General features: G+C 48.6%; 1 protein-coding gene across 3 annotated transcripts in view; it reads left to right on the top strand.

Moving 5' to 3' along the window:
- Positions 1–25,306, top strand: part of LOC129815780 (inositol hexakisphosphate kinase 1-like) — an 86,449-nt gene that overhangs the window by 48,069 nt on the left and 13,074 nt on the right. For all 3 annotated transcript variants that reach the window (XM_055869894.1, XM_055869895.1, XM_055869896.1), the window contains exons 3-5: positions 14,671–14,875; positions 17,111–17,292; positions 24,861–25,036. In XM_055869894.1, the coding sequence (XP_055725869.1) occupies positions 14,671–14,875; positions 17,111–17,292; positions 24,861–25,036 (563 nt within the window). The remainder of the gene's footprint in view (positions 1–14,670; positions 14,876–17,110; positions 17,293–24,860; positions 25,037–25,306) is intronic.

Below are 25,306 nucleotides of genomic sequence, written 5' to 3'. Positions count from 1 at the left end.
ACATGCTCTCAGTTAAACACACGTCAATTATCCATCCATCTGTTCATCCGTCCGTCCCATTCATTCATCTGTTCATCCCATCTGCTCATCCGTCCGTCCCATCCATCCATCTGTTCATCCCATCTGCTCATCCGTCCGTCCGTCCATCCATCTGCTCATCCGTCCGTCCATCTGTTCGTCCGTCCGTCCCATCCATCCATCTGTTCATCCGTCCGTCCCATCCATCCATCTGTTCGTCCGTCCGTCCCATTCATCCATCCATCTGTTCGTCCGTCCGTCCCATTCATCCATCCATTCATCCATCTGTTCATCCCATCTATTCATCCGTCCGTCCGTTCATTCTGACCCAGTACAAAGGTGGGAGGAATGTTCCATTGTCAAATGAATGTCCCACTGTTTGGATGATGAAGTGACTAGAGAAGCGGGGCGCTCCTCCTCCTCCTGCGTAGTGCCATGAAAAGCACTGTGGTTCATCACACGCTGACAGAGGTGCCACTGTGCAACAGTTCAGGGAGTGTTGTGCCACGCAAATCGGCCAAAATCACACTGGCAAAGGTATTACAGTCAGATGGCGTCACTCCTACCCCTCCATTCCTACCCCTCCTAGGGTCCCTCCACTCCTACCCCTCCTAGGGTCCCTCCATTCCTACCCCTCCTAGGGTTCCTCCACTCCTACCACTTCTAGGGTCCCTCCACTCTTAGGGTCCCTCCACTCCTACCCCTCCACTCCTACCCCTCCTAGGGTCCCTCCACTCCTACCCCTCCTAGGGTCCCTCCACTCCTACCCCTTCTAGGGTCTCTCCACTCCTACCCCTCCTAGGGTCCCTCCATTCCTACCCTTCCTAGGGTCCCTCCATTCCTACCCCTCCTAGGGTCCATCCACTCCTACCCCTCCTAGGGTCCCTCCACTCCTACCCCTCCTAGGGTCCCTCCACTCCTACCCCTTCTAGGGTCCCTCCACTCCTACCCCTTCTAGGGTCCCTCCACTCCTACCCCTCCTAGGGTCCCTCCACTCCTAGGGTCCCTCCAGTCCTACCCCTCCTAGGGTCCCTCCACTCCTAGGGTCCCTCCACTCCTACCCCTTCTAGGGTCCCTCCACTCCTAGGGTCCCTCCAGTCCTACCCCTCCTAGGGTCCATCCACTCCTACCCCTCCTAGGGTCCCTCCATTCCTACCCCTCCAACGGTCCCTCCACTCCTACCTCTTCTAGGGTCCCTCCACTCCTACCTCTTCTAGGGTCCCTCCACTCCTACCCCTTCTAGGGTCCCTCCACTCCTAGGGTCCCTCCACTCCTACCCCTCCTAGGATCCCTCCACTCCTAGGGTCCCTCCAGTCCTACCCCTCCTAGGGTCCCTCCACTCCTAGGGTCCCTCCACTCCTACCCCTTCTAGGGTCCCTCCACTCCTAGGGTCCCTCCAGTCCTACCCCTCCTAGGGTCCATCCACTCCTACCCCTCCTAGGGTCCCTCCATTCCTACCCCTCCTAGGGTCCCTCCACTCCTACCTCTTCTAGGGTCCCGCCACTCCTACCCCTCCTAGGGTCCCTCCACTCCTACCCCTCCAGTCTTACCCCTCCTAGGGTCCCTACACTCCTAGGGTCCCTCCCCTCCTAGGGTCCCTACACTCCTACCCCTCCTAGGGTCCCTCCCCTCCTTGGGTCCCTCCACGCCTAAGGTCCCTCCCTACCTAGGGTCCCTCCCTACCTAGGGTCCCTCCCTTCCTAGGGTCCCTCCACTCCTACCTCTCCAGTCCTACCCCTCCACTCTTACCTCTCCAGTCCTACCCCTCCACTCCTACCCCTCCACTCCTACCCCTTATAGGGTCCCTCCCCTCCTAGGGTCCCTCCACGCCTAAGGTCCCTCCCTTCCTAGGGTCCCTCCAGTCCTACCTCTCCAGTCCTACCCCTCCACTCCTACCCCTCCTAGGGTCCCTCAAACCCTCAGTGCAGGTGGAAACGTTGCAGACAGAAGACAATGAGGTCTGATTCTCAACCAACATTGTCCCTGAGTGTGTTCTCTTGAAGTGGCACACAGACAACCTAGTTTCCTGTAGGATTCAGTCCTCGTCACCCACTCAGAGGCTTTCCCCTGCAGCCTTCAGAGAGAGAGAGAGAGAGAGAGAGAGAGAGAGAAACCATGTGGACCTTGACGCACACTGTCACTAAGTCTCCTGGGAAAAACACTGTCACACCCTGCCAAAAGTAGGACAGACCAGGAGTTCTCATAGGCTTTGATCTGACTCTCCTGTTGTCACAGTGTGGCTTTGGCCTTTTTCTTGGCAGGTCTGATGGTACACAGAGTTCTCTATATGAGAGAGGAGACAGGATGTTATAACTATCAGACAGACATTAACATTAGCCAGGCTGTCTATGGAGCTACGACAGGACAGAGCTAACTAGAACAAAACAGGACCATGATTCTTTGGGATATTTACAAAATGAATCCATAGACTTGGAGCATTGGATCAGGGATTGTGGACATATATATATTCAACTTTTTTTTTTTATGTTGAAGCATAATTGAGAAATAATTGATCAAAGTTTGCATATTACATTTTGGGCTTACCCAGGCTTCCTTTAAGACTCCATGATGTTTCATCTGTAGGTGCTACAAAGCAGACGTTTGTGTCATAAGAAGCTTTACCGTTTGCTCAGTAATAATGAGTAGTATTTTGATTTCAATAAAACTTTTCTTACATATATATATATTTTTTGAATATTGAAAATATACCGTCTTTGATTTGTCTCATCTTTCAGTATATTGTTGAGCGTAATATACTCTACTTGCAAGGTGTGACTAACTTATGAGGATATTTTTCTTCATTTACAGTGTGTCCATGTTTCTAAATCCTGAGTAAATCATAGTGTTATAACGCACGTAGAGCAGCACGCCTGGCTCCCCAGCCAGCCATCTGTGTTTGGGATGGCATCGTTTGGTCTAATCAATCATATTGAGTTAGACAGCTTATAAAAGCACTGCAGTGGAAAGAGCTGTGGTTCTGGCTCTCATCTGGCTGTGGTCGGTGGTTCTGGCTCTCATCTGGCTGTGTTGTTGGTTCTCATCTGGCTGTGGTGTTGGTTCTGGCTCTCATCTGGCTGTGGTGTTGGTTCTGGCTCTCATCTGGCTGTGGTGTTGGTTCTCGTCTGGCTGTGGTGTTGGTTCTCGTCTGGCTGTGGTCGGTGGTTCTGGCTCTGGTCTGGCTGTGGTCGGTGGTTCTGGCTTTGGTCTGGCTGTGGTCGGTGGTTCTGGCTCTGGTCTGGCTGTGGTCGGTGGTTCTGGCTTTCGTCTGACTGTGGTCGGTGGTGTTTGCTCTCGTCTGGCTGTGGTGCTGGGTCTGGCTGTGGTCTGTGGTGTTTGCTCTCGTCTGGCTGTGGTGCCGGTTCTCGTCTGGCTGTGATCTGGATTCCTGTAGGAGGAGGCAGTGAGGGATCTGTAACGTGTCTCTCAGCGGTTAATCAGGAGAATAGACTGTTCTATTTCCTGACAGATGACTCGAGGTCATACTCTAACATACATATGGATACCTGACATCCGTCAGGAGGAGGAAGGTACGGTATTACATGATGTCCTTGTAGGAGGCTTTATTCACAGACTTTATTGTTGCTCTAGGTGGATAGACGTTGAATAGGTCCAGCTATATATTTTTTTTTACCTGTACAAATATTTTCATTGAGAGATTTGTTTGCTGGCTTACTATACTGACATACATTGAAATCCAACAGAGTAGAGCCTCAACTTACTGAGTGCTCACGGTCCTTCCCAATGTCCCTGCTCTGATGGTCCTTCCCAATGTCCCTGCTCTGACGGCCCTTCACAATGTCCCTGCTCTGACGGTCCTTCACAATGTCCCTGCTCTGACGGCCCTTCCCAATGCCCCTGCTCTGACGGTCCTTCCCAATGCCCCTGCTCTGACGGTCCTTCCCAATGCCCCTGCTCTGACGGTCCTTCCCAATGCCCCTGCTCTGACGGTCCTTCCCAATGCCCCTGCTCTGACGGTCCTTCCCAATGCCCCTGCTCTGACGGTCCTTCCCAATGCCCCTGCTCTGACGGTCCTTCCCAATGCCCCTGCTCTGACGGTCCTTCCCAATGCCCCTGCTCTGACGGTCCTTCCCAATGCCCCTGCTCTGACGGTCCTTCCCAATGCCCCTGCTCTGACGGTCCTTCCCAATGCCCCTGCTCTGACGGTCCTTCCCAATGCCCCTGCTCTGACGGTCCTTCCCAATGCCCCTGCTCTGACCGTCCTTCCCAATGCCCCTGCTCTGACGGTCCTTCCCAATGCCCCTGCTCTGACGGTCCTTCCCAATGTCCCTGCTCTGATGCCCCTGCTCTGACGGTCCTTCCCAATGCCCCTGCTCTGACGGTCCTTCCCAATGCCCCTGCTCTGACGGTCCTTCCCAATGCCCCTGCTCTGACGGTCCTTCCCAATGCCCCTGCTCTGACGGTCCTTCCCAATGCCCCTGCTCTGACGGTCCTTCCCAATGCCCCTGCTCTGACGGTCCTTCCCAATGCCCCTGCTCTGACGGTCCTTCCCAATGCCCCTGCTCTGACGGTCCTTCCCAATGCCCCTGCTCTGACCGTCCTTCCCCTATGTCCCTGTTCTGATGCCCCTGCTCTGACGGTACTTCCCAATGCCCCTGCTCTGACGGTCCTTCCCAATGCCCCTGCTCTGACGGTCCTTCCCAATGCCCCTGCTCTGACCGTCCTTCCCAATGTCCCTGCTCTGACCGTCCTTCCCAATGCCCCTGCTCTGACCGTCCTTCCCCTATGTCCCTGTTCTGATGCCCCTGCTCTGACGGTACTTCCCAATGCCCCTGCTCTGACGGTCCTTCCCAATGCCCCTGCTCTGACGGTCCTTCCCAATGCCCCTGCTCTGACCGTCCTTCCCAATGCCCCTGCTCTGACCGTCCTTCCCAATGCCCCTGCTCTGACGGTCCTTCCCAATGCCCCTGCTCTGACGGTCCTTCCCAATGCCCCTGCTCTGACGGTCCTTCCCAATGCCCCTGCTCTGACCGTCCTCCCCAATGTCCCTGCTCTGACGGTCCTTCCCAATGCCCCTGCTCTGACCGTCCTTCACAATGCCCTTGCTCTGACGGTCCTTCCCAATGTCCCAGCTCTGACCGTCCTTCCCAATGTCCAACTCCGTGTTACCACATTACATTACATGGGACGTGCAAATTCACCAGCATCATGCTCTCTCCCTCCGTGTAAAGAAATGTGCCTGCAACCAACCACAGCGCGGACAATTTGTACCTGGACAGCAGACTGCGTTCATTTGTCATCGCTCACTTTGTGACTGACAGACACCTATCCTATCAATAGACCACTAGAATATGTATATCAGGGCTTGACATTCACTTTTTTTTTTGCCACATCTCCTTTGGACAAGTATAAATGATTTTTTTTTTAACTTGCCCGAAAACTCAAGTCACTCACCCCCCAAAATAAAGGTCTGTAACACCATGAGCCAAAAAATGACAAATTGTGTTGTATGACGTCAGAAATCACCTCACAAAATAACCTTTATTAGGATCACTGTAATTGACAATGGAAGTCTGCTGGTCTCTGATCTCATGTATTATCTGCCATCTCCTGCCGTTGAAGCCTTCAGCAAGGCATTTAACACCCACAGAGTAAAATACTGCGTAAGACGTGGTCCATCAACCCTCCATCTGGAGAGATACTGGGTGTGCAGGCTTTTGCTCCAACCCTGCTCCAACCCTGCTCCAACCCTGCTCCAACCCTGATCCAACCCTGCTCCAACCCTGATCCAATCCTGCTCAAACACACCAGGTCCTATTGAACAGCTGTTTTTTTTTTTTTTTTTTACAATGTGGGGGTGTTAGAGCAGGACTGGAGTAAAAGCTTGCACACCCAGTATCTCTCCAGGAGGATGGTTGGCCGTCCTGCATACCCCAGTATCTCTCCAGGAGAATGGTTGGCCGTCCTGCACACCAAGTATCTCTCCAGGAGGATGGTTGGCCGTCCTGCACACCCAGTATCTCTCCAGGAGGATGGTTGGCCGTCCTGCATACCCCAGTATCTCTCCAGGAGGATGGTTGGCCGTCCTGCATACCCAGTATCTCTCCAGGAGGATGGTTAGCCATCCTGCACACCCAGTATCTCTCCAGGAGGATGGTTGGCCGTCCTGCACACCCAGTATCTCTCCAGGAGGATGGTTGGCCGTCCTGCATACCCAGTATCTCTCCAGGAGGATGGTTGGCCGTCCTGCAACAATGCAATTACAACCAAAATAAATAACAAAACAAAATATTCCATGTTCAGGGGAGATCTTGACCGTATAGGAGTTACTTATTAATTAGGCTTTGTCAGAATAACCATGGACAGTTTGGAATAGAGAAGAATCCTGGCCAATTATGAGCGCTTGAGAGACGGTTTTACAACTGGAGTATGCAGCATTGGATTCATCAACTGTACCTGGCCATTTACGCTTATTCACATGTCCCGGTGGAAAGTTATTTTAGGATATGACGTTGACCTTAATACACACTAATAGTTAACTAGGGAGAATCAGCCAATTCCAAACACATTGTGTAGTTTGGCTATCTAGTTAGTCTGTTGTGTTTTCATTATTTTAGCTGCTGCGTAATGTCTCTCTCCTCTGGCTATGGGCCACAGGCACACACAGGTGATGCACACAACATCACTTTCCCAGGATTTTCATTGCTGACCAAAGATGAGCTATAACCGGACAAATAACTCACTAACTAGCAATGAATTTCAACAAATGTGCTCTCTTTTGAGCAAAGAAAAAAAAAGGCATGATTTGAAAACGGCTTGTGCCTGTCAATGCAGGTCTACAATAATTACACTCTGAGATTGGGAGGACAGTGTAAAATATTATGTCTGGAGGACACTGATCCAATTCTGATGGGACTGGCCTAATTGTTTGATATAGGTCTTTTTTTATTTTATCTATATTCATCTTGTCTATTTTTTTCTACTTTCCCCAGGCAATCGGACTAGCGAATTTTTAACTTTTAAATGAAAAGTAACCTAGTTAATATGAAGTGGAAAAGTAGCTGGCTGAAAATGAGTCTAACCGGCTGATAAGGTAACTGCCGGTGCTAATGGAAAACACTGTCAACGTGGTCCTGTTGAGTTAGGTCAACGTGGTCCTGTTGAGTTAGGTCAACGGGGTCCTGTTGAGTTAGGTCAACGTGGTCCCGTTGAGTTAGGTCAACGTGGTCCCGTTGAGTTAGGTCAACGGGGTCCTGTTGAGTTAGGTCAACGTGGTCCTGTTGAGTTAGGTCAACGTGGTCCTGTTGAGTTAGGTCAACGTGGTCCTGTTGAGTTAGGTCAACGGGGTCCCGTTGAGTTAGGTCAACGTGGTCCCGTTGAGTTAGGTCAACGTGGTCCCGTTGAGTTAGGTCAACGTGGTCCCGTTGAGTTAGGTCAACGTGGTCCCGTTGAGTTAGGTCAACGTGGTCCCGTTGAGTTAGGTCAACGGGGTCCCGTTGAGTTAGGTCAACGGGGTCCCGTTGAGTTAGGTCAACGGGGTCCCGTTGAGTTAGGTCAACGTGGTCCCGTTGAGTTAGGTCAACGGGGTCCCGTTGAGTTAGGTCAACGGGGTCCCGTTGAGTTAGGTCAACGGGGTCCCGTTGAGTTAGGTCAACGGGGTCCCGTTGAGTTAGGTCAACGGGGTCCCGTTGAGTTAGGTCAACGGGGTCCCGTTGAGTTAGGTCAACGGGGTCCCGTTGAGTTAGGTCAACGGGGTCCCGTTGAGTTAGGTCAACGTGGTCCCGTTGAGTTAGGTCAACGTGGTCCCGTTGAGTTAGGTCAACGTGGTCCCGTTGAGTTAGGACTGGGGAAATAATCATTTTGTACGGTCATCCAACTCAGGAACTCTGGACTCTTTCTAGAGTTCCTGTTTGAAGATTAATGACATCGTGATTTGACCTCGCATTTTTCCGAATTTCCAGTGGTCTTGAACGCACCATAAAACTCATAGTACCCTTCACCAGCTCATATCTGTGTGAAGCTGGATTCAGTGCTCTCGTCTGCATTAAAACCAAATATCCATCCAGGTTGGATTTGACAGCAGAGGTGAGGTGTGCTCTATCGACCACGCCCCCTGACATGCGTCAAGCACACCCATCTCATTAGTGGAGATGAGATAAGATACATTGTGTCAGACTCATTTTTTAATTGACTGACACAGCCCCACATTAAAAGTATGTGATGGTGAGTTGAGAAGACAATTAGAAATATTGTTAGAATGTTTGACTGCCATAGCCCCACATTTAAAAAAGGTAAACATTTTCTGTTAACTACGTTGCATTTTGAAACGTTACAGCCTCAATCTACACACGATACCCCATAATGACAAAGCAAAACCAGGTTTTTAGACATTTTTGCTAATTTTTTTTTTAATCAACTGAATTATCACATTTACATAAGTATTCAGACCCTTTACTCAGTACTTTGTCGAAGCACCTTTTGCAGCCTAGAGTCTTCTTGAGTATGACCCCAGCCACCCCAGTCATAGACTGTTCTCTCTACTACCGCATGGCAAGCGGTACCGGAGTGCCAAGTCTAGGACAAAAAGGCTTCTCAGCAGTTTTTACCCCCAAGCCATAAGACTCCTGAACAGGTAATCAAATGGCTACCCGGACTATTTACATATTCCCCCCCCCCCCCAGAGTAGTTGCTGCTACTCTCTGTTTATCATATATGCATAGTCACTTTAACTATACATTCATGTACATACTACCTCAATTAGCCCGACCAACCAGTGCTCCCGCACATTGGTTAACCGGGCTATCTGTACTGTGTCCTGCCACCCGCCAACCTCTCTTTTACGCTACTGCTACTCTCTGTTCATCATATATGCACAGTCCATTTAACCATACATTCATGTACATACTACCTCAATCAGCCTGACTCACCGGTGTCTGTATGTAGCCTCGCTACTTTTATAGCCTCGCAACTGTATATAGCCTGTCTTTTTACTGTTGTTTTATTTCTTTACCTACCTATTGTTCACCTAATACCTTTTTTGCACTATTGGTTAGAGCCTGTTATTAAGCATTTCACTAAGGTCTACACCTGTTCGGCGCACATGACAAATAAACTTTGATTTGAAGCTTGGCACACTTGTATTTGGGGAGTTTCTCCAATTCTTCTCTGAAGATCCTCTCAAGCTCTGTCAGGTTGGATGGGGAGTGTTGCTGCACAGCTATTTTCAGGTCTCTACAGAGATGTTTGATCGGGTTCAAGTTCGGGCTCTGATTGGGCAACAAGGACATTCAGAAACTTGTCCCGAAGCCACTCCTGCATTGTCTTGGCTGCGTGATTAGGGTCATTGTCCTTTTGGAAGGTGAACCTTCGCCCCAGTCTGAGGTCCTAAGCGCTCTGGAGCAGGTTTTCATCAAAGATCTCTCAGTACTCCCAGTACCTGCCACTGAAAACATCCCTACATCATGATGCTGCCACCACCATACTTTACCGTAGAGATGGTGCCAGGTTTCCTCCAGACGTGACGCTTCGCATTCAGGCCAAATAATTCAATCTTGGTTTCATGAGAACATAGAATCTTCTTGTTCATCGTCTGAGAGTCTTTAGGTGCCTTTTGGCAAACTCCCAGCTGGCTGTCATGTGCCTTTTTACTGAGGAGTGGCTTCCGTCTGGCCACTCTACCATAAAGGCCTGATTGGTGGAGTGCTGCAGAGATGGTTGTCCTTCTGGAAGGTTGTCCCATCTCCACAGAGGAACTCTGGTGCTCTGTCAGTGACCATTGGGTTCTTGGTCATATCCCTGACCAAGGTCCTTCTCCCCTGATTGCTCATTTTGGCCGGGCGGCCGGCTCTAGAAAGAGTCTTGGTGGTTCCACACTTCTTCCATTTAAGAATGTTGGAGGCCACTGTGGTCTTGGGGACCTTCAATGCTGCAGAATTTTTTTTGGTACTTTTCCCCAGATCTGTGCCTCAACACAATCCTGTCTCAGAGCTCTACGGACAATTCCTTCAACCTCATGGCTTGGCTTTTGTTCTAACATGCACTGTCAACTGTGGGACCTTATATAGACAGGTGTGTGTGCCTTTCCAAATCATGTCCAATCAATTGCATTAACCACAGGTGGACTCCAATCAAGTTGTAGAAACATCTCAAGGATGATCAATGGAAACAGGATGCACCTGAGCTCAATTTCGAGTCTCACAGCAAAGGGTCTGAATACTTATAAAAATAAGGTATTTCTGTTATCTTTCATGAATTTGCGAACTCTTTGTCGTTATGGGGTATTGTGTGTAGATTGATGAGGGGGGAAATGAATGTATTGTAGAATAAGGCTGTAACATAACATGAGGAAAAGTGAAGGGGTCTGAATACTTTACGTAATTTTTTTCACATGGTTGGGGTCGCGAGAATTGTCAGATATCAAAATGGGGTCGCGAGAATTGTCAGATATCAAAATGGGGTCGCGAGAATTGTCAGATATCAAAATGGGGTCGTGAGAATTTTCAGATATCAAAATGGGGTCGTGGGCTAAAAAAAGTATGGGAACCCCCTGAGTTGGATCAACATGGCCCTATTCAGTGCTGCTGAGCTCAGTTAGCTGCTGTTGCATGAAAGAGAAGATTGGCCCATATTCATAAAAAGTCTCAAAATACGAGTGCTGATCTTGGATAAGGTCCCATCTGTCCATGTCATCTTGTTTGTTGTGCTGTAGTGCTGATCTGGGATCAGGTCCCATCTGTCCATGTCATCTTGTTTGTTGTGCTGTAGTGCTGATCTTGGATAAGGTCCCATCTGTCCATGTCATCTTGTTTGTTGTGCTGTAGTGCTGATCTTGGATCAGGTTCCCATCGGTCCATGTCATCTTGTTTGTTGTGCTGTAGTGCTGATCTTGGATAAGGTCCCATCTGTCCATGTCATCTTGTTTGTTGTGCTGTAGTGCTGATCTTGGATAAGGTCCCATCTGTCCATGTCATCTTGTTTGTTGTGCTGTAGTGCTGATCTTGGATAAGGTCCCATCTGTCCATGTCATCTTGTTTGTTGTGCTGTAGTGCTGATCTTGGATAAGGTCCCATCTGTCCATGTCATCTTGTTTGTTGTGCTGTAGTGCTGATCTTGGATAAGGTCCCATCTGTCCATGTCATCTTGTTTGTTGTGCTGTAGTGCTGATCTTGGATAAGGTCCCATCTGTCCATGTCATCTTGTTTGTTGTGCTGTAGTGCTGATCTTGGATAAGGTCCCATCTGTCCATGTCATCTTGTTTGTTGTGCTGTAGTGCTGATCTGGGATAAGGTCCCATCTGTCCATGTCATCTTGTTTGTTGTGCTGTAGTGCTGATCTTGGATAAGGTCCCATCTGTCCATGTCATCTTGTTTGTTGTGCTGTAGTGCTGATCTTGGATAAGGTCCCATCTGTCCATGTCATCTTGTTTGTTGTGCTGTAGTGCTGATCTTGGATAAGGTCCCATCTGTCCATGTCATCTTGTTTGTTGTGCTGTAGTGCTGATCTGGGATCAGGTCCCATCTGTCCATGTCATCTTGTTTGTTGTGCTGTAGTGCTGATCTTGGATAAGGTCCCATCTGTCCATGTCATCTTGTTTGTTGTGCTGTAGTGCTGATCTTGGATAAGGTCCCATCTGTCCATGTCATCTTGTTTGTTGTGCTGTAGTGCTGATCTTGGATAAGGTCCCATCTGTCCATGTCATCTTGTTTGTTGTGCTGTAGTGCTGATCTTGGATAAGGTCCCATCTGTCCATGTCATCTTGTTTGTTGTGCTGTAGTGCTGATCTTGGATAAGGTCCCATCTGTCCATGTCATCTTGTTTGTTGTGCTGTAGTGCTGATCTTGGATAAGGTCCCATCTCTCCATGTCATCTTGTTTGTTGTGCTGTAGTGCTGATCTTGGATAAGGTCCCATCTGTCCATGTCATCTTGTTTGTTGTGCTGTAGTGCTGATCTGGGATCAGGTCCCATCTGTCCATGTCATCTTGTTTGTTGTGCTGTAGTGCTGATCTGGGATCAGGTCCCATCTGTCCATGTCATCTTGTTTGTTGTGCTGTAGTGCTGATCTGGGATCAGGTCCCATCTGTCCATGTTATCTTGTTTGTTGTGCTGTAGTGCTGATCTGGGATCAGGTCCCATCTGTCCATGTCATCTTGTTTGTTGTGCTGTAGTGCTGATCTGGGATCAGGTCCCATCTGTCCATGTCATCTTGTTGTGCTGTAGTGCTGATCTGGGATCAGGTCCCATCTGTCCATGTCATCTTGTTTGTTGTGCTGTAGTGCTGATCTGGGATCAGGTCCCATCTTGTCTATGTCATCTTGTTTGTAGTGCTGATCTGGGATCAGGTCCCATCTGTCCATGTCATCTTGTTTGTAGTGCTGATCTGGGATCAGGTCCCATCTGTCCATGTCATCTTGTTTGTAGTGCTGATCTGGGATCAGGTCCCATCTGTCCATGTCATCTTGTTTGTTGTGCTGTAGTGCTGATCTGGGATCAGGTCCCATCTGTCCATGTCATCTTGTTTGTTGTGCTGTAGTGCTGATCTGGGATCAGGTCCCATCTGTCCATGTCATCTTTTTTGTTGTGCTGTAGTGCTGATCTGGGATCAGGTCCCATCTGTCCATGTCATCTTGTTTGTTGTGCTGTAGTGCTGATCTGGGATCAGGTCCCATCTGTCCATGTCATCTTTTTTGTTGTGCTGTAGTGCTGATCTGGGATCAGGTCCCATCTGTCCATGTCATCTTGTTTGTTGTGCTGTAGTGCTGATCTGGGATCAGGTCCCATCTGTCCATGTCATCTTTTTTGTTGTGCTGTAAAAGGTGAAGATTTTTGAATACGTGCTCATGCCAGGGGCTCACCTGGGATTGAACCAGTCTGTGTGTAATTGCTCTGGACACACACACTTACAGACACACACACACACACACACACACACACACACACACACACACACACACACACACACACACACACACACACACACACACACACACACACACACACACACACACACACACACACACACACACACACACACACACACAGGCTGAATATTTAATGGTCATTAAACTGATCCCTGATAGAATTAGCTCTCTGTTTCAGGAGCACAGTTACACGGCTGTGCTTGCATAATCACGTTTTCTCCTCTTACGCTCTCTGGCTGTCTCTCACTTACACACGTAAGCACACATGGTCCTCCCCTGACATCAGCCCTGTCTCCGTTGGCTAGTGGTGTTGAGTCCTGGTCGACTGGTGACATCATCTAGGAGGGATCTGAGAGTCTAAAGCCTTAGTTGCTGTCTATCCATCATCTATCCATCCATCTCCATCCATCATCCATCATCCACCCATCATCTATCCATCCATCTCCATCCATCCATCCATCTATCTATCATCATCTATCCACCCATCATCTATCCATCCATCTCCATCCATCCATCCATCTATCCATCATCTATCCATCCATCATCCACCTATCATCCATCCATCTATCATCTATCCATCATTCATCCACCCATCATCCACCTATCATCTATCCATCCATCATCCACCCATCATCCACCTATCATCCATCCATCCATCTATCATCTATCCATCCATCATCCACCCATCATCCATCCATCATATCCACCCATCTGTCATCCACCATCCATCCATCAATCTATCATCCATCCATCATCTATCTATCCATCTCTATCTATCATCCATCCATCTCCTATCTATATCTATCTCTCGTCCATCCATCTATCTATCCATCCATCCTATCTATCCATCCAATCTATCAAGACTCAGCAGGAGAGGAGAGGCTAGCTAAGAGCATTTACCTACTGCTGCCCTTCCCCGTCCAAGCTGATACTTCCCTACGCCTGCCTTGCCCTACCCCGCCCCGCCCTGCCTTGCCCTACCCCGCCCCGCCCCGCCCTGCCTTGCCGTCCCTAGCTGTGTTTTTGTAGAGTTTGTAAAACTGACAAGGCTACATTGTAGTTACCATTTAATAGAGAAGGATTTTGGGAAAGCCTTTCCATCAACCAGAAGACTGTTTTCATTAGCATCATCGCTAACGGCTACACAAAGCGGTCGACGCTCGCACCGCACACACACAGACGGGCATTCTCATTCTCTTCAGAAAGTTTCAGGACATGCCCCAGCCGCCTCAGAGAGAGGGACAGAGTGGCTAGCATCATTTACTCACTCTGGCCCCACCCTGCCTGTCTCTCTACTGTAATCTTTCACCTACACATTTTCTACCACTCTAGAATGAATTAAAGAGGAGATAGATGAGTCCTATTTCTCTCTCCTCTCCTGTTCCCTCTCAACCTCTCCCTAACCCTGACTGTTGTGACAGACTGCCTGGCCAGATGAGATGACATTCACCTCTATCTCCTATAAACCTGAACCCGTATCGTTTCCCTTTCCCTGCTTATCTTACACACTGGTGGTATTTTCCTCTCGTTTCAGGTTTCTGACAACACATTATATCTCATCAGTCTTTCTCCCATGAAAGACCCTTATTATCATCACAATATTTGACGCAGGCTTTTTTTTATTCCATACAAATTTTATATTTTCAGAAGATTTTCCATACTCTATAATCCAATACATTTTTTATTTTTTATTTAAACATTGTATTCTGAAATATTTAAAATGTAATTGTGTAAATCACCCACTCAAGTGCACCTTCTCCCCTCTCCTCTTTCTAGGCATGGTTTTGGTGTGTTTTGAGGGGGATATGGACGGTTACATCAACCTGGTGGCGTACCCGTACGTGGAGAGCGAGATCCTGGACCACGAGGACCTACCGGAGAGGGAGCAACCCCGGAGGAAACACTCCCGACGCAGCCTCCACCGCTCCACCTCCGAGATCAAAGAGGAAAGGCTACCGCACGAGAGTGACAGCACTGAGAAGTGAGTAGGACCCAGTTGCTTGATTTGTTCATATGATAGACTTGGAATAATGTAGGTTGGCTAACTAAGTTGAATATGTTGTGATGCCTCTGGGTTTGTGTTTTGGTGGCCTGCGTTAGTTGTTAACCTGTGTTCCTGTGTGTTGTTCAGGAGCTACACACAGAAGGCAGAGACATGTACGACAGGCCTACTGAGACGTCGTGTAAGACAGGCCTACTGAGACGTCGTGTAAGACAGGTCTACTGAGACGCCGTGTAAGACAGGCCTACTGAGACGCCGTGTAAGACAGGTCCTACTGAGACGCCGTGTAGGACAGGCCTACTGAGACGCCGTGTAAGACAGGCCCTACCGAGACGCCGTGTAAGACGGGCCCTACCGAGACGCCGTGTAGGACGGGTCCTACCGAGACGCCGTGTAGGACGGGTCCTACCGAGACGCCGTGTAGGACGGGTCCTACCGAGACGCCGTGTAGGACGGGCCCTACCGAGACGCCGTGTAAGACGGGCCCTACCGAGACGCCGTGTAAGACGGGCCCTACCGAGACGCCGTGTAAGACGGGCCCTACCGAGACGCCGTGTAAGACGGGCCCTACCGAGACGCCGTGTAAGACGGGCCCTACCGAGACGCCGTGTAAGACGGGCCCTACCGAGACGCCGTGTAAGACGGGCCCTACCGAGACGCCGTGTAAGACGGGCCCTACCGAGACGCCGTGTAAGACGGGCCCTACCGAGACGCCGTGTAAGACGGGCCCTACCGAGACGCCGTGTAAGACGGGCCCTACCGAGACGCCGTGTAAGACGGGCCCTACCGAGACGCCGTGTAAGACGGGCCCTACCGAGACGCCGTGTAAGACGGGCCCTACCGAGACGCCGTGTAAGACGGGCCCTACCGAGACGCCGTGTAAGACGGGCCCTACCGAGACGCCGTGTAAGACGGGCCCTACCGAGACGCCGTGTAAGACGGGCCCTACCGAGACGCCGTGTAAGACGGGCCCTACCGAGACGCCGTGTAGGACGGGCCCTACCGAGACGCCGTGTAGGACGGGCCCTACCGAGACGCCGTGTAGGACGGGCCCTACCGAGACGCCGGGTAGGACGGGCCCTACCGAGACGCCGTGTAGGACGGGCCCTACCGAGACGCCGTGTAGGACGGGCCCTACCGAGAGAAATGGAAATTAAATTAAATCAGCTTGCCAATTGCACGCTCCCTTAACTTGAGACATCTGTGGCATTGTGTTGTGTGACAAAACTGCACATTTTAGTGGTCTTTTATTGTCCCCAGCACAAGGTGCACCTGTGTAATGATCATGCTGTTTAATCAGCTTCTTGATAATCCATCCACCTGACAGTTGTGGCATAATCTTGTCAAAGGAGAAATGATCGCTAACAGGGATGTAAACACATCCGTGCACAAAATTTGAGAGAAATTATCTTTTTGTGCGTGTGGAACATTTCTGGGATCTTTTATTTCAGCTCGTGAAACACGGGTCCGACATTTACATGTTGACTTTGTATTTTACTTTCAGTGTAGTTGATCTATTTACTACTGTAAAATGGGGTCCAATGAAATGAGGACGTTGTAGGCCTGTAGGCTACTTCACCAGTATGAACCGTCAGGCAGAAAAAGTGAGCAATTTATTCTGAAATGATCATGGAAATTAAATAGGACATGTAAGCATTGCTAAAATAGTTAGACATATGAATCTATCTTGTTATTACATTTACCTGTATTGTTTCTGCATGAGGCCCCTGGAGCTCCAGAGCCACACTGACATGCTGTGGTGCTGTAGTTGACCTGTTAGTTGACCTGTTAGTTGACCTGTTAGTTGACCTGTTAGTTGACCTGTTAGTTGACCAGTTAACCTGTTAGACCTGATAGTTAACCTGCGGCTCCAGAGCCACACTGACATGCTGTGGTGCTGTAGTTGACCTGTTAGTTAACCTGTTAGTTGACCTGTTAGACCTGTTAGTTAACCAGTTAGTTAACCTGTTAGACCTGTTAGTTAACCTGCGGCTCCAGAGCCACACTGACATGCTGTGGTGCTGTAGTTGACCTGTTAGTTAACCTGTTAGTTGACCTGTTAGACCTGTTAGTTAACCAGTTAGTTAACCTGTTAGACCTGTTAGTTAACCTGCGGCTCCAGAGCCACACTGACATGCTGTGGTGCTGTAGTTAACCAGTGGTCTCTCCTGTGTTAACCCTGTTGTCCTGTGTGTTTTATTGTCCCCCATCCAGTCTCCAGGAGCTGAAAAGTCCTCGTCTAGAGCTCCAGATCTACAGTGATATTCCCTTCCAGATGCTGGATAATAACAGCGGCCTGGGCTCAGAGAAGATCAGCCACAACCCCTGGAGTCTCCGCTGTCACAGGCAACAGCTCAGTCGCATGAGATCAGAGTCCAAGGACAGGAAGCTCTACAGTATCCCTTTTTATTTATTTATTTAACTTGGCAAGTCAGTTAAGAATAAATTCTTATTTACTATGACGGCCAAACCCGGACGATACTGGGCCAATTGTGCGCCACTCTATGGGACACCCAATCACGACCGGATGTGATACAGCCTGGGTTCAAACCAGGGACTGTAGTGACGCCTCTTGCACTGAGATGTAGTTAGACCGCTACGCCACTCGGCATTTAAAACCTATTTAGCCATCTCTTGATCTATCAATGCCTTGTCATATCTGATGGGTTCTTAGTTAGTATAGTAACACATCTATTGATCTATCAATGCCTTGTCATATCTGCTGGGTTCTTAGTTAGTATAGTAACACATCTATTGATCTATCAATGCCTTGTCATATCTGATGGGTTCTTAGTTAGTATAGTAACACATCTATTGATCTATCAATGCCTTGTCATATCTGATGGGTTCTTAGTTAGATCAATAGATGTGTTACTACACTAACTAAGAACCCATCAGATATGACAAGGCATTGATAGATCAATAGATGTGTTACTACACTAACTAAGAACACAGCAGATATGACAAGGCATTGATAGATCAATAGATGTGTTACTACACTAACTAAGAACCCAGCAGATATGACAAGGCATTGAGAGATCAATAGATGTGTTACTATACTATCAATGCCTTGTCATATCTGCTGGGTTCTTAGTGTAGTAACACAAATCGGGCAGTCGTTTGGAAGCTCAGCAGAACACGAGGAAGATGTTTCTACTTATTCAGGAACAGGATGCTCAATGCTCCTGATAATGAGGTTATGTTTTCCTTATTGATCACTACGGTCCTCATGTTGAGGTGTCTGGGACTGAATGACTGACTGACTGACTCAACCAATCAATGAGGGTCTCTCAGTCTCCTGTTTCTATGTTGTTGCCTAACCAGATAGACGGGGTTAGATGGTAGATGAACAGAGGGGTTAGACGGGGTTAGATGGTAGATGAACAGAGGGGTTAGATGGTAGATGAACAGAGGGGTTAGATGGTAGATGAACAGAGGGGATAGATGGTAGATGAACAGAGGGGATAGATGGTAGATGAACAGAGGGGATAGATGGTAGATGAACAGAGGGGTTAGACGGGGTTAGATGGTAGATGAACAGAGGGGTTAGATGGTAGATGAACAGAGGGGATAGACGGGGTTAGATGGTAGATGAACAGAGGGGTTAGACGGGGTTAGATGGTAGATGAACAGGGGTTAGACGGGGTTAGATGGTAGATGAACAGAGGGGATAGACGGGGTTAGATGGTAGATGAACAGAGGGGATAGACGGGGTTAGATGGTAGATGAACAGAGGGGTTAGACGGGGTTAGATGGTAGATGAACAGGGGTTAGACGGGGTTAGATGGTAGATGAACAGAGGGGATAGACGGGGTTAGATGGTAGATGAACAGAGGGGATAGACGGGGTTAGATGGTAGATGAACAGAGGGGATAGACGGGGTTAGATGGTAGATGAACAGAGGGGATAGACGGGGTTAGATGGTAGATGAACAGAGGGGATAGACGGGGTTAGATGGTAGATGAACAGAGGGGATAGACGGGGTTAGATGGTAGATGAACAGAGGGGATAGACGGGGTTAGATGGTAGATGAACAGAGGGGATAGACGGGGTTAGACGGTAGATGAACAGAGGGGATAGACGGGGTTAGACGGTAGATGAACAGAGGGGACAGACGGGGTTAGATGGTAGATGAATAGAGGGGATAGACGGGGTTAGATGGTAGATGAACAGAGGGGTTAGATGGTAGATGAACAGAGGGGTTAGATGGTAGATGAACAGAGGGGACAGACGGGGGTAGATGGTAGATGAACAGAGGGGATAGACGGGGTTAGACGGTAGATGAATAGAGGGGATAGACGGGGTTAGATGGTAGATGAACAGAGGGGTTAGACGGGGTTAGATGGTAGATGAACAGAGGAGATAGACGGGGTTAGATGGCAGATGAACAGAGGGGATAGACGGGGTTAGATGGTAGATGAACAGAGGGGATAGACGGGGTTAGATGGTAGATGAACAGAGGGGATAGATGGTAGATGAACAGAGCAGTTAGATGGTAGATGAACAGAGGGGTTAGATGGGGTTAGATGGTAGATGAACAGAGGGGTTAGATGGTAGATGAACAGAGCAGTTAGATGGTAGATGAACAGAGGGGTTAGATGGGGTTAGATGGTAGATGAACAGAGGGGTTAGATGGTAGATGAACAGAGCAGTTAGATGGTAGATGAACAGAGGGGTTAGATGGGGTTAGATGGTAGATGAACAGAGGGGATAGACGGGGTTAGATGGTAGTTGAACAGAGGGGATAGACGGGGTTAGATGGTAGATGAACAGAGGGGATAGACGGGGTTAGATGGTAGATGAACAGAGGGGATAGACGGGGTTAGATGGTAGATGAACAGAGCAGTTAGATGGTAGATGAACAGAGGGGTTAGATGGGGTTAGATGGTAGATGAACAGAGGGGATAGACGGGGTTAGATGGTAGTTGAACAGAGGGGATAGACGGGGTTAGATGGTAGATGAACAGAGGGGATAGACGGGGTTAGATGGTAGATGAACAGAGGGGATAGACGGGGTTAGATGGTAGATGAACAGAGGGGATAGACGGGGTTAGATGGTAGATGAACAGAGGGGATAGACGGGGTTAGATGGTAGATGAACAGAGGGGTTAGATGGTAGATGAACAGAGGGGACAGACGGGGTTAGATGGTAGATGAACAGAGGGGTTAGATGGTAGATGAACAGAGGGGATAGACGGGGTTCGATGGTAGATGGACAGAGGGGATAGACGGGGTTAGATGGTAGATGAACAGAGGGGATAGACGGGGTTAGATGGTAGATGAACAGAGGGGATAGACGGGGTTAGATGGTAGATGAACAGAGGGGATAGACGGGGTTAGATGGTAGATGAACAGAGCAGTTAGATGGTAGATGAACAGAGGGGATAGACGGGGTTAGATGGTAGATGAACAGAGGGGATAGACGGGGTTAGATGGTAGATGAACAGAGGGGACAGACAGGGTTAGATGGTAGATGAACAGAGGGGATAGACGGGGTTAGATGGTAGATGAACAGAGGGGATAGATGGTAGATGAACAGAGGGGTTAGATGGTAGATGAACAGAGGGGACAGACGGGGTTAGATGGTAGATGAACAGAGGGGTTAGATGGTAGATGAACAGAGGGGTTAGATGGTAGATGAACAGAGGGGTTAGATGGTAGATGAACAGAGGGGTTAGATGGTAGATGAACAGAGGGGATAGACGGGGGTAGATGGTAGATGAACAGAGGGGATAGACGGGGGTAGATGGTAGATGAACAGAGGGGTTAGACGGGGGTAGATGGTAGATGAACAGAGGGGATAGACGGGGTTAGATGGTAGATGAACAGAGGGGATAGACGGGGTTAGATGGTAGATGAACAGAGGGGATAGACGGGGTTAGATGGTAGATGAACAGAGGGGTTAGATGGTAGATGAACAGAGGGGATAGACGGGGTTAGATGGTAGATGAACAGAGGGGACAGACGGGGTTAGACGGTAGATGAACAGAGGGGATAGACGGGGTTAGATGGTAGATGAACAGAGGGGATAGACGGGGTTAGATGGTAGATGAACAGAGGGGATAGACGGGGTTAGATGGTAGATGAACAGAGGGGATAGACGGGGTTAGATGGTAGATGAACAGAGGGGATAGACGGGGTTAGATGGTAGATGAACAGAGGGGATAGATGGTAGATGAACAGAGGGGATAGATGGTAGATGAACAGAGGGGATAGATGGTAGATGAACAGAGGGGTCAGATGGTAGATGAACAGAGGGGTTAGATGGTAGATGAACAGAGGGGATAGACGGGGTTAGATGGTAGATGAACAGAGGGGACAGACGGGGTTAGATGGTAGATGAACAGAGGGGTTAGATGGTAGATGAACAGAGGGGACAGACTGGGTTAGATGGTAGATGAACAGAGGGGTTAGATGGTAGATGAACAGAGGGGTTAGATGGTAGATGAACAGAGGGGACAGACGGGGTTAGATGGTAGATGGACAGAGGGGGTAGACGGGGTTAGATGGTAGATGGACAGAGGGGGTAGACGGGGTTAGATGGTAGATGGACGGAGGGGGTAGACGGGGTTAGACGGTAGATGAACGGAGGGGATAGACGGGGTTAGACGGTAGATGAACGGAGGGGATAGACGGGGTTAGACGGTAGATGAACGGAGGGGATAGACGGGGTTAGACGGTAGATGAACGGAGGGGATAGACGGGGTTAGACGGTAGATGAACAGAGGGGATAGACGGGGTTAGATGGTAGATGAACAGAGGGGATAGACGGGGTTAGATGGTAGATGAACAGAGGGGATAGATGGTAGATGAACAGAGGGGATAGACGGGGTTAGATGGTAGATGAACAGAGGGGATAGATGGTAGATGAACAGAGGGGATAGACGGGGTTAGATGGTAGATGAACGGAGGGGATAGACGGGGTTAGACGGTAGATGAACGGAGGGGATAGACGGGGTTAGATGGTAGATGAACGGAGGGGATAGACGGGGTTAGATGGTAGATGAACGGAGGGGATAGACGGGGTTAGACGGTAGATGAACAGAGGGGATAGACGGGGTTAGATGGTAGATGAACAGAGGGGATAGATGGTAGATGAACAGAGGGGATAGACGGGGTTAGATGGTAGATGAACAGAGGGGATAGATGGTAGATGAACAGAGGGGATAGACGGGGTTAGACGGTAGATGAACGGAGGGGATAGACGGGGTTAGACGGTAGATGAACGGAGGGGATAGACGGGGTTAGACGGTAGATGAACAGAGGGGATAGACGGGGTTAGACGGTAGATGAACATAGGGGATAGACGGGGTTAGATGGTAGATGAATAGAGGGGATAGACGGGGTTAGATGGTAGATGAACAAAGGGGATAGACGGGGTTAGATGGTAGATGAACAGAGGGGATAGACGGGGTTAGATGGTAGATGAACAGAGGGGATAGACGGGGTTAGATGGTAGATGAACAGAGGGGATAGACGGGGTTAGACGGTAGATGAACAGAGGGGATAGACGGGGTTAGACGGTAGATGAACATAGGGGATAGACGGGGTTAGATGGTAGATGAACAGAGGGGATATATGGTAGATGAACAGAGGGGATAGATGGTAGATGAACAGAGGGGATAGATGGTAGATGAACAGAGGGGATAGATGGTAGATGAACAGAGGGGATAGATGGTAGATGAACAGAGGGGATAGATGGTAGATGAACAGAGGGGATAGATGGTAGATGAACAGAGGGGATAGATGGTAGATGAACAGAGGGGATAGATGGTAGATGAACAGAGGGGATAGATGGTAGATGAACAGAGGGGATAGATGGTAGATGAACAGAGGGGATAGATGGTAGATGAACAGAGGGGATAGATGGTAGATGAACAGAGGGGATAGATGGTAGATGAACAGAGGGGATAGATGGTAGATGAACAGAGGGGATAGACGGGGTTAGATGGTAGATGAACAGAGGGGATAGACGGGGTTAGATGGTAGATGAACAGAGGGGATAGACGGGGTTAGATGGTAGATGAACAGAGGGGATAGATGGTAGATGAACAGAGGGGATAGACGGGGTTAGATGGTAGATGAACAGAGGGGATAGACGGGGTTAGATGGTAGATGAACAGAGGGGATAGACGGGGTTAGATGGTAGATGAACAGAGGGGTTAGACGGGGTTAGATGGTAGATGAACAGAGGGGATAGATGGTAGATGAACAGAGGGGATAGACGGGGTTAGATGGTAGATGAACAGAGGGGAAGTCTTAACTGGTTTAAGTTAAACTTTACATGATTAGGTACCTGGAACTGAGACCGATCATTTCCCTCAATTGATTAGTTCATTTAGTTCTCTGTTCACGCTTACCATAACCAGACAGGGTGAGGGGGAAAAAGATAAGGAATGAAGGATAAACAGAGGGAAAGTGCAAACAGGGGAGTTGACCAATGACTTGGTCAAGTTAAATAAACACGATCTGACTCCCATTACCTGAACAAGGCGTTGGTCAGGAGTAATGTTACAACACTGCTGGCCTTCACAGACCCTGGAGTTCTCTGGTGATCTAACCTGTCGGAGTAGGGCCGTGGGAAAAAAAAGACAGGGCTTAGAACAACCTCTGTCCCAAATGGAACGCTGTTCTCTATATAGTCAATAGGGTTCCATTTGGGACACAAGCCTGGCGTTTTGAGGTGCTTCCCGAAATGTAGAATTCGCACCAAGGGCACTCCTCGATGAGCTGCACCCTTCTTTTCCCAACTGTCAAAGTAGTGTCAGGTTCTTCACTGACCATCTAAAACACTGACCACCTCACCACAGGAACCAGATATTATCAGAAGATAACATTATGTTGTACATAACAATCTGGGGAATTCCTGTGTGTCCTAAATGTACCCTATTCCCCTACATAGTGTTCTACTTTTGACCAGAAAAAAGTAGTGCACTATGTAGGGGAATAGGGTGCCATTTTGGAAGTTGTCCTGTATCTACGATGGCCTGCGAGTGAGTGGGTGGTTGATTTTGTTTAGGCGCTTAGTTCAAGTTCTACCTGACTGTCTGTCTTTCTTGTTTGAAATTCTTAGCTGACGTGAGCCCCCATGTTAAAGGAGAACACTGTCCACATATACAGCGGCAGCAGAAACTAGAGACGACGGGGGGGGGGGGGGGGGGGGCAAGATTAGACTTTCCACTGTGCTCACACATTCTTCTTGCTCTGTTTAGTTTGTTTTGCACACTGAGAGGAAAAAGAGATTAAAATTATATTTTACTGAGACTTGACTGCTGCACGTTAAACGGTTTCATTTGGGTTCAAACGATAAGAAACCTAAAAGGATTGACTGTCTGAATTGGTTTTATTTTTTGTTTCAGTTCTCAAGTGGTTGGAAGTCGAGTTGAATGTCCATGTCTTACCAGGCCATCTGTTTTGTCGATCCAGCTGTAGTCGTGTGTATGTAATATCTCAAATACGTTAGTTACTCATCTACAGGCTCTTTATACAGTAAGCTATGAATACAGGAAGATGAATCCATGATGGACTATGCTGTGTTATACCAACTAAACTATGAAATGCTGTGTTATACCAACTAAACTATGCTGTGTTATACCAACTAAACTATGCTGTGTTATACCAACTAAACTATGCTATGCTGTGTTATACCAACTAAACTATTACAAGAGTACTATTTAATCAAATTAAGTGAGACTTTTGACTTCCTTTTTAATCTGACACCTCCCCTGTGTAACTGGTGGGATCTGAACCCTGGTCTCCCACTCAAGAATCCAAGCTCTTGACCTTGAGGAGTAAAGAGGTATTGGCCTCGTGGACCGAGGTTGCCACTGATTTGCAGTCACAGGCAGGGTGTGAGTCCCGAAGAGAGAGAGCGAGACAATTCCTTGAGTGATTTCTTTTTTTAACGTTTAGATAATTAACCTTCGAATAGAGTGCTGTCTCCTTGACCTTTCACCCCTCCCAGAGTTTCTGCTCCTTGAGAACGTGGTTCACCACTTCAGCTACCCGTGCATCCTGGACCTGAAGATGGGCACGCGGCAGCACGGGGACGACGCCTCGGAGGAGAAAGCAGCCAGGCAGATGCAGAAGTGTGAGCAGAGTACCTCCGCCACCCTGGGGGTACGTGTCTGTGGGATGCAGGTGAGCCCAGAGTTTTTCTATGGTGGGTTTTTTCTTTCAAAACTTTATTTCACCTGAAAGTTTTTAAAGCTCTCTTCTTTTTTTTTGTTGCAACGGGAGATCTAACCAAGACAACAGAGAACATACCAGCATATACTACCACTTAGAATGCATGCCCAATACACTGCCTCCTTCTACATTGTATGATCCCTTCGGTATCAGTTTATTTAACCTTTATTTAACCAGGTAAGCTAGTTGAGAACAAGTTCTCATTTACAACTGCCACTTGGC

Source organism: Salvelinus fontinalis, chromosome 18 (genome assembly GCF_029448725.1).
Source record: "Salvelinus fontinalis isolate EN_2023a chromosome 18, ASM2944872v1, whole genome shotgun sequence".
Taxonomy (NCBI): domain Eukaryota; kingdom Metazoa; phylum Chordata; class Actinopteri; order Salmoniformes; family Salmonidae; genus Salvelinus; species Salvelinus fontinalis.
Note: the sequence above shows the minus strand (reverse complement) of the source record. Positions and strands in the feature narration are given on the sequence as shown.